At 41.0% G+C, this 16,254-nt stretch overlaps 2 protein-coding genes across 7 annotated transcripts in view; one reads left to right on the top strand and one right to left on the bottom strand.

Annotated features, from left to right (window-relative positions):
• LOC106583274 (uncharacterized) overlaps positions 1–2,158 on the bottom strand; it is a 31,738-nt gene extending 29,580 nt beyond the window's left edge. For 2 of the 4 annotated variants that reach the window (XM_014167239.3, XM_014167240.3), the window contains exon 1: positions 1,760–1,901. In XM_014167239.3, coding sequence (XP_014022714.2) covers positions 1,760–1,855 — 96 coding nt within the window. In that variant the 5' untranslated portion in view covers positions 1,856–1,901. The other 2 variants (XM_014167238.3, XM_014167237.3) reach the window with 2 other exon arrangements.
• Positions 2,159–9,456: 7,298 nt separating this feature from the next.
• The window catches only part of LOC106583275 (growth/differentiation factor 11), a 42,791-nt gene continuing 35,993 nt past the window's right edge, over positions 9,457–16,254 (top strand). For all 3 annotated transcript variants that reach the window (XM_014167243.3, XM_014167242.3, XM_082967569.1), the window contains exon 1: positions 9,457–10,009. In XM_014167243.3, coding sequence (XP_014022718.1) covers positions 9,595–10,009 — 415 coding nt within the window. In that variant the 5' untranslated portion in view covers positions 9,457–9,594. The remainder of the gene's footprint in view (positions 10,010–16,254) is intronic.

Below are 16,254 nucleotides of genomic sequence, written 5' to 3'. Positions count from 1 at the left end.
AATGACTTCATCACTACTTTTATTTATGAGAGGTATTTACATGTTGAATGCACCGAGCTGTCTGTCTAAACTACTGGCACACAGCTCGGACACCCATGCATACCCCACAAGAGGCCTCTTCACAATCCCCTAGTCCAGAACAGACTATGGGAGGCACACAGGACTACATAGAGCCATGACTACATGGAACTCTATTCCACATCAGGTAACTGATGCAAGCAGTAAAATTAGATTTTAAAAAACAGTTACAAAAAACACCTTATGGAACAGCAGGGACTGTGAAGCAACACAAACATTGGCACAGACACGATAACATACGCACTATAAGTAGACATGGATTTAGTACTGTAGATATGTGGTAGTGGTGGAGTAAGGGCCTGAGGGCACACAGCGTGTTGTGAAATCTGTGAATGTATTGTAATGTTTTTAAAATGGTATAAACTGCCTTCATTTTGCTGGACCCCAGGAAGAATAGCTGCTGCTTTGGCAGCAGCTAAATGGGGATTCATAATAAATACAAATATACATTTGAAATTTAAACTTTCAAATAGTACCGCAAAGATGAGAATGTTGACTTTAATGGGAATATTTGTTTTAAATCATACTGGCAATCCTCCATAGGAAACCTAATGCAATCATAGAAATATAGATAATAGAATACACATTACCATTTAAGTTAACATTCAACAGTGGATGGACTGGCGGTCATCTTTGTGGTAATAATTAAAAGTTACAATTTTAATTCAATGGTGTACTAGCTAAATTGCAGTGGTCTGAAGGGATAGGTCCATTCTATTAATTATATTTCTATGATTGAAATGCCACCCACCCTGTATTCAAGAGCATGTTGTGTCTCAACCAATGGCAGGCACAACAAACTCAAATGATGTGAAATAGGGTCTAAGCTACAACATATGTGAATATGAAAACAATCAGAAATCAGTTTTTAGATAATTGACATTAAAGGTTTAAAATTAAAAAAAAATCAATAAATAATAAAATAGTTTGAAAACATTTATATCAAACTCAACCATTATCTTTTCCAGTAATGAAGACATGGATGTCTATGGTATGGAGGGGTATGCAAAATGGGTCAACTTTGAGCACATTTATTTCGTGAATGTTTTGTCATTCAGGTCCAAAAAGCGACTTTCTAACCACTTCCATGGACAGACATGTATGGAATGTTTTGTTTAAATCAAAAGGGATGCTGTCAAAAAAGTGATTGAATTAAAATGGATTTTGCCTACCCTTAGGCTACATATCAACACAATTTGGCAAACCTCTAGGTCCAGTTCTCATGGACTGTAAGTTTACTGTACCAATGATTAAAAAAAAAAACTTATGATGAACCACTGATGACTGAATTCTAACTACATTAGTCATGCAATGTCAATGTGTCATCCCTATTCTATGCATACTGTAACGAAGTAGCCATTCTGTTTCACTTGTGCCCTAACGGGAGACACTAAGGTTAGTCAGAGATTAGAAGCCATTTCTCTGGTGTTTTAACTAACTAGCTAAACGTAAAGCCATTTGAAGGCAATTCAGTTGTTGCTAGGCTGGCTACAATGTAACACTGCTCGAAAGGAAGTCATTGTAACAATGTTAACGTTTTCCGTCAGTGACCTTGAAACAATGTAAAACCGCATGCTACAGTAACATTGGGGTGAGAGTCTAAATGAAAATCAGTAGGCTACACAAGAGTAAAAAAACAAAGTAAACATCTTAAAAATATAAAACACATGCAGTGGCTTACTGTAACGCTCGAGGATGAATCTTGTCGACTGTAGCCTAGTAATGTCAAATTAGACTCTATAAAAGTAGATAATAGCCTACAGATAATAGACTGCATGACTCTTGTAAATGTCGCAATATACAATCGCGACGTGATTGCTCGACGCTCACCTCTTTGATAATGTTGCGAAGTGACTCGTCCTCACTCACTCCCCGAGAAAGCGTCCTTTTTATCGGCGACCCGATTCTTTCCAAAGTCCCGGAATGCATTTTTATAGTAACCTACGATACACAAAAAATAAAAATCATTTTCTTAAGAACTAGATGACATGAGTACTGTAGTCAACGAGTAATGTTTTGTTTTGTGCGGATGAAGGGATCGCGACAGAATGAACTGACGCCCAGATTGTGGGCGGAATGTTTTTTTCTCTGGGTTGCCTCCCAATGACGTACATAAACCTTGGATTGCTGTTCCCCACAGTATGTTTTGGACACAGAGGCTATGAAACCTATGGTCGGCTGTATTGGCACTCCTCAGAAAAGCAGTCTTCCATAGAAATGAATGGAATTCTACAGTATTTCATTTTAATGTTTCAAGGACAAAATTACATGTATGCAAGTATTTTTGTTGTTGTAGTGGAGACAGTAAAATTATACTTGAAGGAAAATGTTTCATATTTGTTTAATGTTTAGCTCACATAATATCATTTATAAGTATGCATTAAGGTGTCTGTAATATAATAAACATGGCAAAAACAAATGTAGACATTAGTAAATTAATTTCTATAGCTTCCAAATGTTATATTTAACTAGGCAAGTCAGTTAAGAACAAATTCTTATTTACAATGACGGCCTATCCTGGCCAAACCCTAACAACACTGGGCCAATTGTGCACCGCCCTATGGCACTCCCACAGCCAGTTGTGATACAGCCTGGAATTGAACCAGGGTCTGTAGTGACACCTCTAGCACTGCCTTAGACCGCTGCGCCACTCGGGAGCCCAAGGTTTTACAATGGTGGGGAGGTGGAACATATTAAGAGTGAATATGGAGTGCTGCATCAGGAAATTGAACATGACGAGAGTGAGGATGAATTCACTGCGGTGGCAGGTGTGGTGAAGAACACAGAGTTTGAGCCTTGTCCTGATGGTGACAAAGATGTTCTTTGCCCAGTGGGAGTGAGATTTTTTTGGAGAGAATGGATGCTTGCCTTCTGGCTGATCCATATGTGATGTCAGGTTAGGTGGAGAAGAGGTTGGGAAATGTTGGGTAGGTGAAAGTGACTCGAGGTGGAATCGTGTTGTTTTTTTGTGTTTCTGTCATCCAGAGGGAGTGTCCACTCCGCACCATGCGACTGGGGACAAGAACTGTGACTTGCTTTCCTCTCCGGAGCAGGGCCCCGTTGAAAGGAGTGATAACTGGAGTGGCGTTAAGTGTTGAGGAGGGTCAACTGAAGTTGAAGATTCCAGGTGTCTGTGATGCCCGCCGTTTGGTGTGACGCAGACCCGGTGGAGAGCGTGGTGAAACAGAGAAGATACTGTCGAGTTTTGATGCAGAGTTTTTACCAGATAAAGTCAAGTTAAGATGTGTCAGTTATCCCGTGAAAGCTTTTTCCCCGAACCTATTACGGTGTTTTAGGTGTCAAGTTTATGGTCATGTGGCAGCAGTGTGTAGGAGGGTGATTCGTAGATGTGAGAAGTGTGCAGGAGGACATGAGAAAAAGGAATGTGTAGTATCGGTAGAAAAAGTGCTGTGTGTAAACTGAAGGGGTACCCATGGTGCTGAGGATCAGAGGTGTCCAGTGAGAGAAAGTCAGGTTGAGGTTGCCAGAATCAGTGCAGTGTATAGAGTAGTAGAGGAAGATGGGTCCAGGGTGAAGGATTCTAAGAAGATCCCTGTGAGTAGGCCGAGGTCAATAGAGAGTGATTGGAATAACGGTAATACGGTTTATTTTTTGGCATTTATGGCCATGGATCTCAACTGTATCGCAGGAATGGAATGCAAATCACAGAGGATAGATGTTGTGGTGACAGCTGCAGAGAAGGTGTTTTGAAGGATAGTGTCCCGTCCTCCCAGGCTGCTGGCCTGGTGCAGGATCAGACAGGACCAAAGTAGTGGAATAGTGATGAGGTTTTAATGGGTGTAGGGTTAGTTGGTAGGGCAATTTTTTTCACAATACAGTAGGTGGCGGCATGCACCTATAACATTTGTTTGTGGACCTCCATAATACCAAAGAAGAAGAAGAAGAAGAAGAAGAAGAAGAAGAAGAAGAAGAAGCCAAAACAGCCAAATACTGCATCTATCAGTGGCGACTTAAGCATGTAAATCTTGGTGAGGCAAAAAAAATAATGTTTAGATGCATGCCAGCAAACCCACTACACAACACTAAACAATACATTAATTGCACTATAACGGTGACAAACAGTGCCCACACACTGTTAGGGCCTACATAATGCTGTCCCAACAGCAGAGCCCCAACAGCAATCCCAACACCTTACCACTGCTACACCTGGCTATCAGCGGAGCCTTGTCTGGCAGCAAAACAGTAGGCAAAATTAGGAGGGGAAACGGGACGAAATGATTAGGGTTGGCACATAGACTACTAACAGCTTAATACACAGCATACACTTAGTATTACTTTCTTAGCTACAGTATACATATCTCCCTGGCATATTACATCATTTATGCAGAAGCATGCAATATATTTTTGTGCTCACTTGAACAGGAAAGTGGTGTGGATGTCCTTCATGTGGAAATTTTGTCATCAAACTTTGATTCAAGTCTGGCATTCTCTGGATTGTCATAGCAGGTGACCCAACTGTAGTTTGTGACTATTATGATTTCCCTTTGTAGCCAATTCACTTGCAGTAATTCCGTTACAGATATTTTGGTAATTCTGTTACCAATTTGGTAACATAATTACGAGCTTTGATCACTTAATAATTCATAAATCAATTTGATATCAGTAAAATCACTAACTAAAACAATATTTCTTCAACTTACAGAAGGTTAACAATTTCTCCAAAACAAAATATTAGTGTTGAGATTAGTTGGTAGGGGTCTTTACGTCAACATTATTGTGTTTTGATGCATTTCTGATACCTTTTAAGAGTTTTTCTGGTAGATGTTTTATAAGACCCCTTTTCCATCTGTTTATCCAGAAATCAAAGCCTTCAGTTACGCTTACTTTTTAAGATGGAAAATGGTTGAAAAATATATCTATGCCTTCATTTCCCAAAAATATAGACTGTTCGCTTTCATTTGACAGCAAATTTGATATACTCCTATGAACTTCACATGTTGGTGCTCATGGATCCTTTTTGATGGAAATGCTCGTACCAAACTTTAACTCTGCACTGTTCTTCAAGTAAATGTGTTTTTGTAACATTTTCTGTGGAAATTGTTAAAGTAGTCCTTCTTCATAGAGTTGTATGGTTTAACTTTGCAGTCATTGGTTTTTGTTTGACATTTTAAAGTGAGAAATCTGAGTCTCTGCATCATTCGGTTACCATGGAATTGCACAGCAGCAGTATCTGCTTGTGCAGCACTGGTATAGTTACTAGTTTGATCATGTAGGCTATTAAATGAGCAGGTGGATACTTTCAATCACCACTATACACTGAGTATATCAAACATTAGGAACACCTTCCTAATATTGAGTTGCCCCCCCCCCCCCCTTTTGCCCTCAGAACAGCCTCAATTTGCCAGAGAATGGACTCTACAAGGTGTCGAAAGCGTTCCACAGGGATGCTGGCCCATGTTGACTCCAATGCTTCCCACAGTTGTGTCAAGTTGTCTGGGTGGTGGACCATTCTTGATACACACAGGAAACTGTTGAGCAAACCCAGCAGCATTGCAGTTCTTGACACAAACTGGTGCGCCTGGCACCTACTACCATACCTTGTTCAAAGGCACTTAAATCTTTTGTCTTGCCCATTCACCCTCTGAATGACACACACACACAATCCATGTCTCAATTGTCTCTATGCTTAAAAATCCTTCTTTAACCTATCTCCTCCCTTTCATCTACACTGATTGAAGTGGATTCAAGCCTCGAGACAATTGAGACATGGATTGTGTATGTGTGCCATTCAGAGGGTGAATGGGCAAGACAAAAGATTTAAGTGCCTTTGAACGTGGTATGGTAGTAGGTGCCAGTCTATGTCATGGAAAGAGCAGGCGTTCTTTATCTTTTGTACATTCAGTGTAGTTCACCTGTGCCAATTTTTGTGGAAGTCTGAAATACAGTGGCCCACAGACTCCTTTACTACTTTCGCATGCAAACCAATAAATACATTCACATTACCAGAGACCGTTTTGAGGAAAATAATTGGATAGCACTTTATGTCATGATATTGAAATGGCCATGTATTTAAAAAGAATGTACATGGTAAAATTAAAGTATTAATCTATCAATTACTTGTTGGTTAATTTAGGATTCATTAAAACAAGTGCCACTAGGCACCATTACATATCAATTAGAATTCTACCTATTGTGTAGAATTCTTTAAAGTGTCAGAAATCCAAAATTCTACAGAAGACTTATGGTGAATATGCTCTACCAAGGATACGTTTCCATATGGAATCTTACTAAATTGTGAATATACCTTGTTCAAAAAAACTGCAACTGTATATTCTACCAGTAGGTGACAGTAGTAAGCTAGTTCTGCACTACACTACATGGCAGGCTACTCAACTGATGAACAAGTCATTACCATAAGTGGTGCAATACTTACCATTAAGGACTAGCCAGAGATAATCACAAACTTAATTAAGAGTCATTACATTGGTTCAGAGAATTTAGCATGTAATAGCTGGGAGTTCTTTATGGCAGGCAGAGGTAATGAACTTCATTTACAAGTGAATTCAAGTTAGCCTACTTTAGACGTTCAATTGTGTGGCTTCACATAGAGCCCTCACTAAAGTTATAATTATCAATTGTGTATTCCAGGATGGAGTAACAATATAACTTGAATGTTTATTGAGAAAATGAGGACTTTAGAAAATAATAAAAGGGATTCATTTAAAAAGAATGATGCATAAAGTATATAGATTGATTGATTAGTTGACTTATTGATTGATGTGGTTTGGTTGATTAGCATCATTGCTAGTTTGGAATATTCTTTAGAAAGACCAAAACATTGACAACTGGCATTTGTCAGTCAAATTGAGATACTGTATTTAAATCTAACAGTTGTTCCTAATGCACTGACCATGCACATAATGGTTCAAGTAATCATAGATTGTCTTATTGGATAAATATGGTAAGACTTGACAGCAAATCATCATTTTTAGGCTACAACAAAAGTCAGTGATATATCACTAATTGCCAGACCCACATTACTTCACCATTTTGTTAAAACAGATATTTCCACTTTTCTCAATAAAAAAAGAACTAAGGGCATATTACTCCCCTAATGTCATTACTCCCTTAATAATGTCATTAGTCCCTTAATGTCATTACTCCTTTAATGTCATTACTCCCTTAATGCATTACTCCTTTAATGTCATTACTCCTTTAATGTCATTACTCCCTTAATGCATTACTCCTTTAATGTCATTACTCCTTTAATGTCATTACTCCCTTAATGTCATTACTCCCTTAATAATGTCATTACTCCCTTAATGTCATTACTCCCTTAATGTCATTACTCCTTTAATGTCATTACTCCCCTAATGTCATTACTCCCTTAATAATGTCATTAGTCCCTTAATGTCATTACTCCTTTAATGTCATTACTCCCTTAATGCATTACTCCTTTAATGTCATTACTCCTTTAATGTCATTACTCCCTTAATGTCATTACTCCCTTAATGTCATTACTCCCTTAATGTCATTACTCCTTTAATGTCATTACTCCCTTAATGTCATTACTCCTTTAATGTCATTACTCCTTTAATGTCATTACTCCCTTAATGTCATTACTCCTTTAATGTCATTACTCCCTTAATGTCATTACTCCTTTAATGTCATTACTCCCTTAATGTCATTACTCCTTTAATGTCATTACTCCCTTAATGTCATTACTCCCTTAATGTCATTACTCCCTTAATGTCATTACTCCTTTAATGTCATTACTCCCTTAATGTCATTACTCCCTTAATGTCATTACTCCTTTAATGTCATTACTCCCTTAATGTCATTACTCCCTTAATGTCATTACTCCTTTAATGTCATTACTCCTTTAATGTCATTACTCCCTTAATGTCATTACTCCTTTAATGTCATTACTCCTTTAATGTCATTACTCCCTTAATGTCATTACTCCCTTAATGTCATTACTCCCTTAATGTCATTACTCCTTTAATGTCATTACTCCTTTAATGTCATTACTCCCTTAATGTCATTACTCCTTTAATGTCATTACTCCCTTAATGTCATTACTCCCTTAATGTCATTACTCCTTTAATGTCATTACTTCCTTAATGTCATTACTCCTTTAATGTCATTACTCCCTTAATGTCATTACTCCCTTAATGTCACATTTTTAGGTGCAATTGAAAATGTCATGGGATGCATTTGCTCCATTGTTTTCTTTTGTTGAAATATTCCACTGTTTTATCATAAGTGCCTATATGTTTGACAGTCTAAATGATAAATTGTGCATTGCCTTGCATGTTGTTGCTGCTACATTTGTACATCTGGATGTGAAAATCATTGCGTTAAAAGTCTTCAGGGACTCTAACACAAAATGAGTGTCACTATTGTCAAATGAATGCTTCTTAAATTCCAAAGACGGACCCCAATGCCCAGGGGCGGACTGGGACCAGAAATTGGCCCTGGCATTTCTAACACTCCAGCCCACACTGGCCCAGGCCCCCACACTGGCCCATTTTGTTCCTCAAGGCGCCCACACCGGCCTCCACACCGGCCCCCACACCGGTTCCCAAACCGGATTTTTTTTTTTCTTGAGGACCCCATTTTTTGCCAGATAATGATCATTTTGTGCAAAATACCCTAGTTAGACAGGCACACTGGGTTAAACATGGACCAGCCCATCTGGCATTTGCCCGAAATGTCCACCCCTGCCAATGTCATTTAGGACAACCTGTCACTCATCAGTCAATTTTGAAAGTTTCCCAATTCTATGGGTGCAGGACAGATTCCATGGATTATTTTATGCATACATCTGACTCCTTTTACGCATAATATAAAATAGGGGCATATTAGAAGTGAGAGAAGAGAAAGAGGAGGATAATTCCTTGTGGAAAATGTCCATTCACTGCTTATCAACAACACCATCAAAATAAAAATAAATGTAAGCTCCATATCACTAATGATATGTAATGACTTGAAATGGCCTCTTGCAGGTTCGAAACCTTGTCTGAATACAGTAATACAATGCAAACTGGACAAACTACCCTCCAGTCCATTCTGCATTCTGCCTTGTTCCCTCCCTCTTGCTCCCTCTCTCTCTTGACTTGGTGACAGACCTAAAAGCCTTTTGTTGCAATCTTAGCCAATGGAGATGGATTACGACACGGAGGAGCAGAGATATATAAAGAGCCCTTTTAGGACGTACTTGCACACTTTTCAATGACACATCTTAACATTCGCACCAATGGACTTAATTGTTATCAGATATGGCAACCAAAACAACAACCATAGCATAAAAACGGCTTATGCTTAAAATCGATAGATAGGCTAAAGTAAAATACTGAGAAAACCCACTAGGACGGACGCACCTTCCTACATTCACTGCTGTCCTACAATACAACCGTTTTAAGAGGCGACTATTTGAGTAGTTGCATATCATTGGTACCTTTGCAAGGTAAGGATACACAGGTTAAGAGAAGCAACATTTCAGAGGAGGGGATAACTCGAGCAGAAAGTTCTATAGCCTCACCAGTCATCATCATGCCGAGGTATAACTTTTTTCTGTGTTTGATGGTTTATATTTGTCTGGAACTGTCTGGGAGTGACGAACCTAACCTTTTTCTGCCACCAACGAGCGAGATGCCCACGGACGCCGGGCTGTCACTCCTTGACGAGGAGGCAGGCGCTCACGAATGTTCAGCATGCGTTTGGAGAGAGCAAAGTAAAGTCCTGAGGCTGGAAACCATCAAATCTCAGATCCTGAGCAAGCTGCGGCTCAAGCAGGCTCCTAATATTAGTCGGGAGGTGGTGAACCAGCTGCTCCCAAAGGCGCCCCCACTCCAGCAGCTTCTGGACCATCACGACTTCCAGGGAGATGCGTCCTCCCAGGATGAGTTTATGGAGGAGGACGAATATCACGCCACTACAGAGTCCGTCATCACTATGGCCTCGGAGCGTGAGTAATGCAACTTTGCTGCTGAAAATGATTAATTAGTTTGTAAACCAATACTGAGAGTGAGCAGCAAGTCGCTGTCAAATGTGTGGTGATTGTTATTATTATTGACATGCTTGGACAGAGGATATCCTGGTAACATCGGCACTTTGGACTTCTGAACATACTGCTGATGATTTTACTCAAGTAAAATATGACAATCCACCCACAGAACCGTTTAAATAGGACAAATGATGCAGTCTGCTGTTTGTTACGGCTGTCAAAATATCCCAATGGATTAAGTGTGAATTTGATAAATCACTCAAGTCAATAAAGGGCCTCGTCACTATATGACAGAACCAGAGTAATTCACTTTGAGTAAGTCAAGCCATTATTATTATTCATATGATGCATGAATGCAACTCTTGCTCATTCTATCTAGGCCTATGTGCATGAAGAGGGTGATTCGTTGTAGGATGGACTTCTAGGGTACAGCTGTGATAGCCTGCACTGACAGCTCGTACGCGGCTTTAGCCAACGCTGTGCCTATGAACATAGACCGCAGAAGTATAGCCTACCCCAAATGATAGCATATGTTCTTACTTTTCGTATTATTTCAGGACCATAGTTCTTGCGGTCTACTTTTAAGTAACTCTGTATCATGTTCGTATAAATAACTATTTTAAAAATCGTCGTTTAGGTTTTCTGACAATTCGGTGACTTCTATTTGTAATTTCAGTCATGTTTTGTGATTTGACTTTCATTAACCGTTTGGAGTGCATAAATCAATAATGATAATGTAACATTTGGTAGGCAGATGCATTGCACCGAGCCTATGCACATGATCCCTTATTTTACATATCCTGCATTTGTATGGCCAAAGTATAGGCAATCCGAATCGGCCTATATGGTTTACATAGCAGAGGGACCGTTAAAGCCTAATATGCCCTATCAAATAAGTATAAAATATCACGTTCAATGTCAACAGGAAGGTAGGCCTATAACCTACTGAACAAACCCTAACAACATTCCCTAAAATTATAGAGCCACAGCAGCTGTTCTCTATCGGTCCTTTATATGAGGGCTCTATCGGATTCCCTGCTGTTCATCGCAGTGAGAAAAAGTGTGTCCAAAAAAGCTGCCATTGTTTCCCGCATGCAGCAATCCCCCTAGACCGCACTTGCCTTTTTAAATGCGAGGTTTATAGGCACAGCTCGTTTTTTCCCTGTGAGAACACAAAGCCAGAGAAACAGTTGGGGTCGAGGGGAGTGTGTGACCTTTTCGCTGCGAATTGCTGGGGTTCAACAACATTTACACACGTAATGTATTCCGCACAAGGCGGACGAAAAGCCGTGCAAATAATCCGTTTTTTCCAAGAGGGAACAAAGGATGCGTTTACACAGGCAGCCCAATTCTGCAATTTTTTTCACTAATTGGCCTTTTTACCAATCAGATCAGCTCTGAACAAGAGCTGATGTGAAACTATCTGATGTGATTGGTCAAAATACCAATTAGTGGAAAAAATATCAGAATTGGGCTGCCTGTGTAGACGCAGCCAAAGATTTGTTTGTGTTGCCTTAACTAACCTCTCCGTCAATTGTCATACAGCCCACGTCGTGCCCTTTCTTTTCGCGGCATAATGAACTTCACCAGTTTAACTGCTGCTTGGTGAGCGCCAAACGCATGTGAGATGATTTTTCAGTTGGCTATTATTGTCAGAGATGTTCGTTCTTCAAATAAGCAGTGGTTTAAACGTCAAGAAATTACTTTTAATCGCCCTTATCCGTTAGTGTTAATAGACTGTCCCCTCCAATTAATCGCCAATTTTACTCATCAGAACTCCTTGTGATGGTGGCTGATCGTTCATGAATGATCCTCGTTATGCACATATGCCTACTTTGTGATGAATGACCTATTCTTGAATATCTGCTACCAAAACAACTGTGGCCCATGGTAATGAATATCTCAGTGTCAGTTGCTATTGACAACCTTCTAAGCAAGTTCAGCCTTTGGTTTGGTCCTCTGAGGGATGCATCGATGTTCTTGCCAGGCATGAGATCTTGACTGCTGTTGCATGCTGGCAGGCAGCTCACCATTGTGGAAAATGATTCCTATGATCAAGGGCAATGTTTTTTTTTAACAAGTAGTGCCTATAGTCTATGTTAGAGAATGGAGATGTGGAGGAAACATGCACAATTGTAGAGCGGTAGCACATTTTGAAGCCTTTATCAAATCCTATGCATCACCATTTACATAGACTGAGCCTCATGCAGAGCATCATAAAGTTGTTGGATAGAAACATTTATCAATATAATGATATGACTTATGTGATTATTTTATGTGATTGTCATGGCTCAGGTTTTTGAGGTCAACAATGTGACGTGGAATGGTCAATGTAGGCTCTCCTCCGGGCTTAGTATGTCCAGCTGTCTCAACCAGTTAACAACATAGCTGTTTTCCCCATCACTCTGCATGTATGTTGTTAGTGGGACAAACCGGCATGGTTTTCCCCCCTCTTCTCATGACCGAACCTGCGTAACAGTGTGTCTTGTTTGAGGGTTAGATAGCTGTGGTGCTTCCCTTTCAGTATGTTCTATCCAGGGTTGTTCTCTTTTTGTGTATGGACGTGTTGAACCTGTCTCTGCACTCTTCCTCGGGCCGGACGTGACATGACACAGCTGCTCCTGTCTGTTAGAGGAGAGATATGATGGGACTGGGCATTTAGCAGAGGCTTTTGTTTTGCTGGGGAATGGGCTTTGAGCGGGATGGATGGAAACCCCATGTTTCTGTTTCTCAATGGCTTGTTTATTAGACAGTTGTGGGCCGTGGTTATTGATAGGTCCATAAGATATCTCTATTAAAATGTCAGGCGTGGGAGCTGCTGCTTTGTTTTGAATGAATGGGAGTGCACTCTCTGACACTGGTGCAAGAAACATGTACTGTGCCGCTCTGCTCTGCACTGTTAGCAGGATGCCATGGGGCTACATTAGCATCTTTCCCTCTCTCTGTTTTCTCCTCTTCCTCCCACTCTACATTTTATCATTTTTCATTTCTCACTTCTCTCTCTTCTCTCTTTATTCCTCATCTCTTTACCTCTCCCTCTGAACTCCCTCCATCATCACTCTCCTCTGGTGTTCACATTGAGAGGAGAAGGACTGCATCTCTCTTGCCTGTGGCGCTTCAGCAATCCCACAAGATGAAAAGCCCCTTTTCCGTCTCAGATAAAGCCAGGGAGGACTTCAAACGCTATTCCCTGCACACCTCGAACCCAATCACCCTCTCATGGGCGTGCACACTGCCTTTGATGGGCCGTGCAGGTTCACACAGTACATGCTGAACTGGACCGGTGCCAGAGTTGCTTCTTAGTATTCGCTCAAGGTACGTGGGTGCCGCAGTGGGGGTTGAGAGGGTCCATGCTTTCTGGTCGCTAATTACACTATGAAATTTCATGGAAAAGCTATTTATATCCCAGTGCGGCACTGTAACGTACTGTAGCATTCCCTCCCCATACCGTGTGTTGAAAAGAATATCGATGCAGTGCACTACCCATGTACATGGAGCGAAGCTGCACACATAGAAACTGCATTGGTCCTATGTGGTTCATTTGTATCACATCATTGCGAATCACAGTGCAAAGGATTTGAAACTGTTTGTATATGTTTGATACACAGAAAGCTGTCTGATTTTGTACTTGAGCTGAGTCCTGTAAAAACAGGCTGTGTGTGTGTGTTGGTGCATGGTCTGCCTGGGCCAAGGAGTTGTAAGGTTTGACCCCAATAGGCCCTCATTTGTTACCTGTCCATGGCATTGAGACCAGATCTCTCTCTGTCTCTCTACAACTGCGTACATTTGGAAAACGTTTGTTGATAATTTGTCATTCCCCGTGTCTCTGGATTGTTTCAGTAATTGGCCCATCTTATTGCAATTTGAACACTTAAGTCCAACATCTGTTTAAGTTGCCATTTTAGCGCTAGTCTTAAGCAGGGTTCACACAGAGCAAACAGTTTGAGTTTTAAACAGGTTCTCTCCTTTGACTCGAGAACAATCAAATCAAAGTTTATTTATTTATTTATTTATTAAGTGCCTTTCAATGGGGTATGGTAGTAGGTGCCAGGCGCAGGTGTAAGGTGTCAAGAACTGCAATGCTTCTGGGTTTTTCACGCTCAACACTTTCCTGTGTGTATCAAGAATGGTCCACCACCCAAAGGACATCCAGCCAATTGTGGGAAGCATTGAAGTCAACATGGGGCAACATCCCTGTGGAACGCTTTTGACACCTTGTAGAGTCCATGCCCCGACGAATTGAGGCTCTTCTGAGGGCAAAAGGAGGTGCAACTCAATATTAGGAAGGTGTTCCTAATGTTTTGTACACTCGGTGTACACAACCCATGTCTCAAGGCTTAAACATCCTTATTTAACCTGTCTCCTCCCCTTCATCTACACTGACTGAAGTGGATTTAACAGGTGACATCAATAAGGGATCATAGCTTTCACCTGGATTCACCTGGTCAGTCTGTTATGGAAAGAGCGTGTGTGTGCGTGTAGAGAGTATGTGTGCATATGACGAACAATCCTCCTCATTCTTTTCATTAGCATCTGTGCATCAAACATTTGAATGGAGTTATTTCTTTATCAGTCATCCTCAGTGCCATGACACAAGTTTCATCAGAGCTTATTGACAGGGGATCCAGCAGAGTGCAGAATCTCTCTCTCTCTCTCTCTCTCTCTCTCTCGACACTTGCATTTTCAGTTGCCGTATTAATGTTAAGTTCTTTCTATTTTTGTACACTGAACAAAAATATAAACGCAACATGTAAAGTGTTGGTTTCATGAGCTGAAACAAAAGATTGCACAAATTTGTTTACATCCCTGTTAGTGAGCATTTCTCCTTAGTCAAGATAATCCATCCACCTGATAGGTGTGGTATATCAAGAAGCTGATGAAACAGCATGATCATTACAGAGGTGCACCTTGCGCTGTGGACAATAAAAGGCCACTCTAAAATGTGCAATTTTGTCACTCAACACAATACCATAGATGTCTCAAGTTGAGGGAGCGTGCAATTGGCATGCTGACTGCAGGAATGTCCACCAGAGCTGTTGCCAGAGAATTTCATGTTTATTGTTCTATCATAAGCCACCTCCAATGTCATTTTAGAGAATGTGGAGGTACGTCCAACCAGCCTCACAACCGCAGACCACGTGTAACCATGCCAGGCCAGGACCTCCACATTCGGCTTCTTCACCTGCAGGATCATCTGAGACCAGCCACCCAACAGCTGCTGAAACTGTTGGTTTGCACAACCGAAGAATTTCTGCATAAACAGTCTCAGGGAAGGTCATCTGCGTGCTCGTCGTCCTCACCTGGGTCTTGACCAGTTCGGTGTCATAACCGACTTCAGTGGGCAAATGCTCACCTTCAATGGCCACTGGCACGCTGGAGAAGTGTGCTCTTCACGGTGAAATCCCAGTTTCAACTGTACAGCTTGTATGGCATCGTATGTGCGAGCCGTTTGCTGATGTCAACATTGTGAACAGAGTGCCCCATGGTGACGGTGGGGTCAAGGTATGTGCAGGCATAAGCTACGGACAACGAACACAATTGCATTTTATGGGTGGCAATTTGAATGCGCAGAGATACCGTGACAAGCTCCTGAGGCCCATTGTCGTGCCATTCATCCATCTTCTCATCATGTTTCAGCATGATAATTGAGCATGTTTGGGATGCTCTGGTTTTGACATGTATGATAGCGTGTTCCAGTTCCCGCCAATATCCAGCAACTTCACATAGCCATTGAGGAGTGGGACAACATTCCACAGGCCACAATCAACATCCTGATCAACTCTATGCGAAGGAGATGTGTCACGCTGCATGAGGCAAATGGTGGTCACACCAGATACTGATTGGTTTTCTGATCCAAGCCCCTACCTTTTTTTAAAGGTATCTGTGACCAGCAGATGCATATCTGTATTCCCAGTCATGTGAAATCCATAGATTAGGGTCTAATTCATTTATTTCAATTGACTGATTTCTTTATACGGGCTCCCGAGTAGCGCAGCGGTCTAAAACTGCATCTCAGTGCACTGCAGTCCCTGGTTCGAATCCAGGCTGCATCACATCAGGCTGTGATTGGGAGTCCCATAGGGCGGCGCACAATTGGCCCAGCATTGTCTGGGTTTGGCCGGGGTAGGCTGTCATTGTAAATAAGAATTTGTTCTTAACTGACTTGCCTAGTTAATTTATTTTATTTACCCTTTATTTAATATGAA

This window comes from Salmo salar, chromosome 22 (assembly GCF_965601325.2).
Source record: "Salmo salar chromosome 22, fSalSal1, whole genome shotgun sequence".
Lineage (NCBI taxonomy): Eukaryota > Metazoa > Chordata > Actinopteri > Salmoniformes > Salmonidae > Salmo > Salmo salar.
Note: the sequence above shows the minus strand (reverse complement) of the source record. Positions and strands in the feature narration are given on the sequence as shown.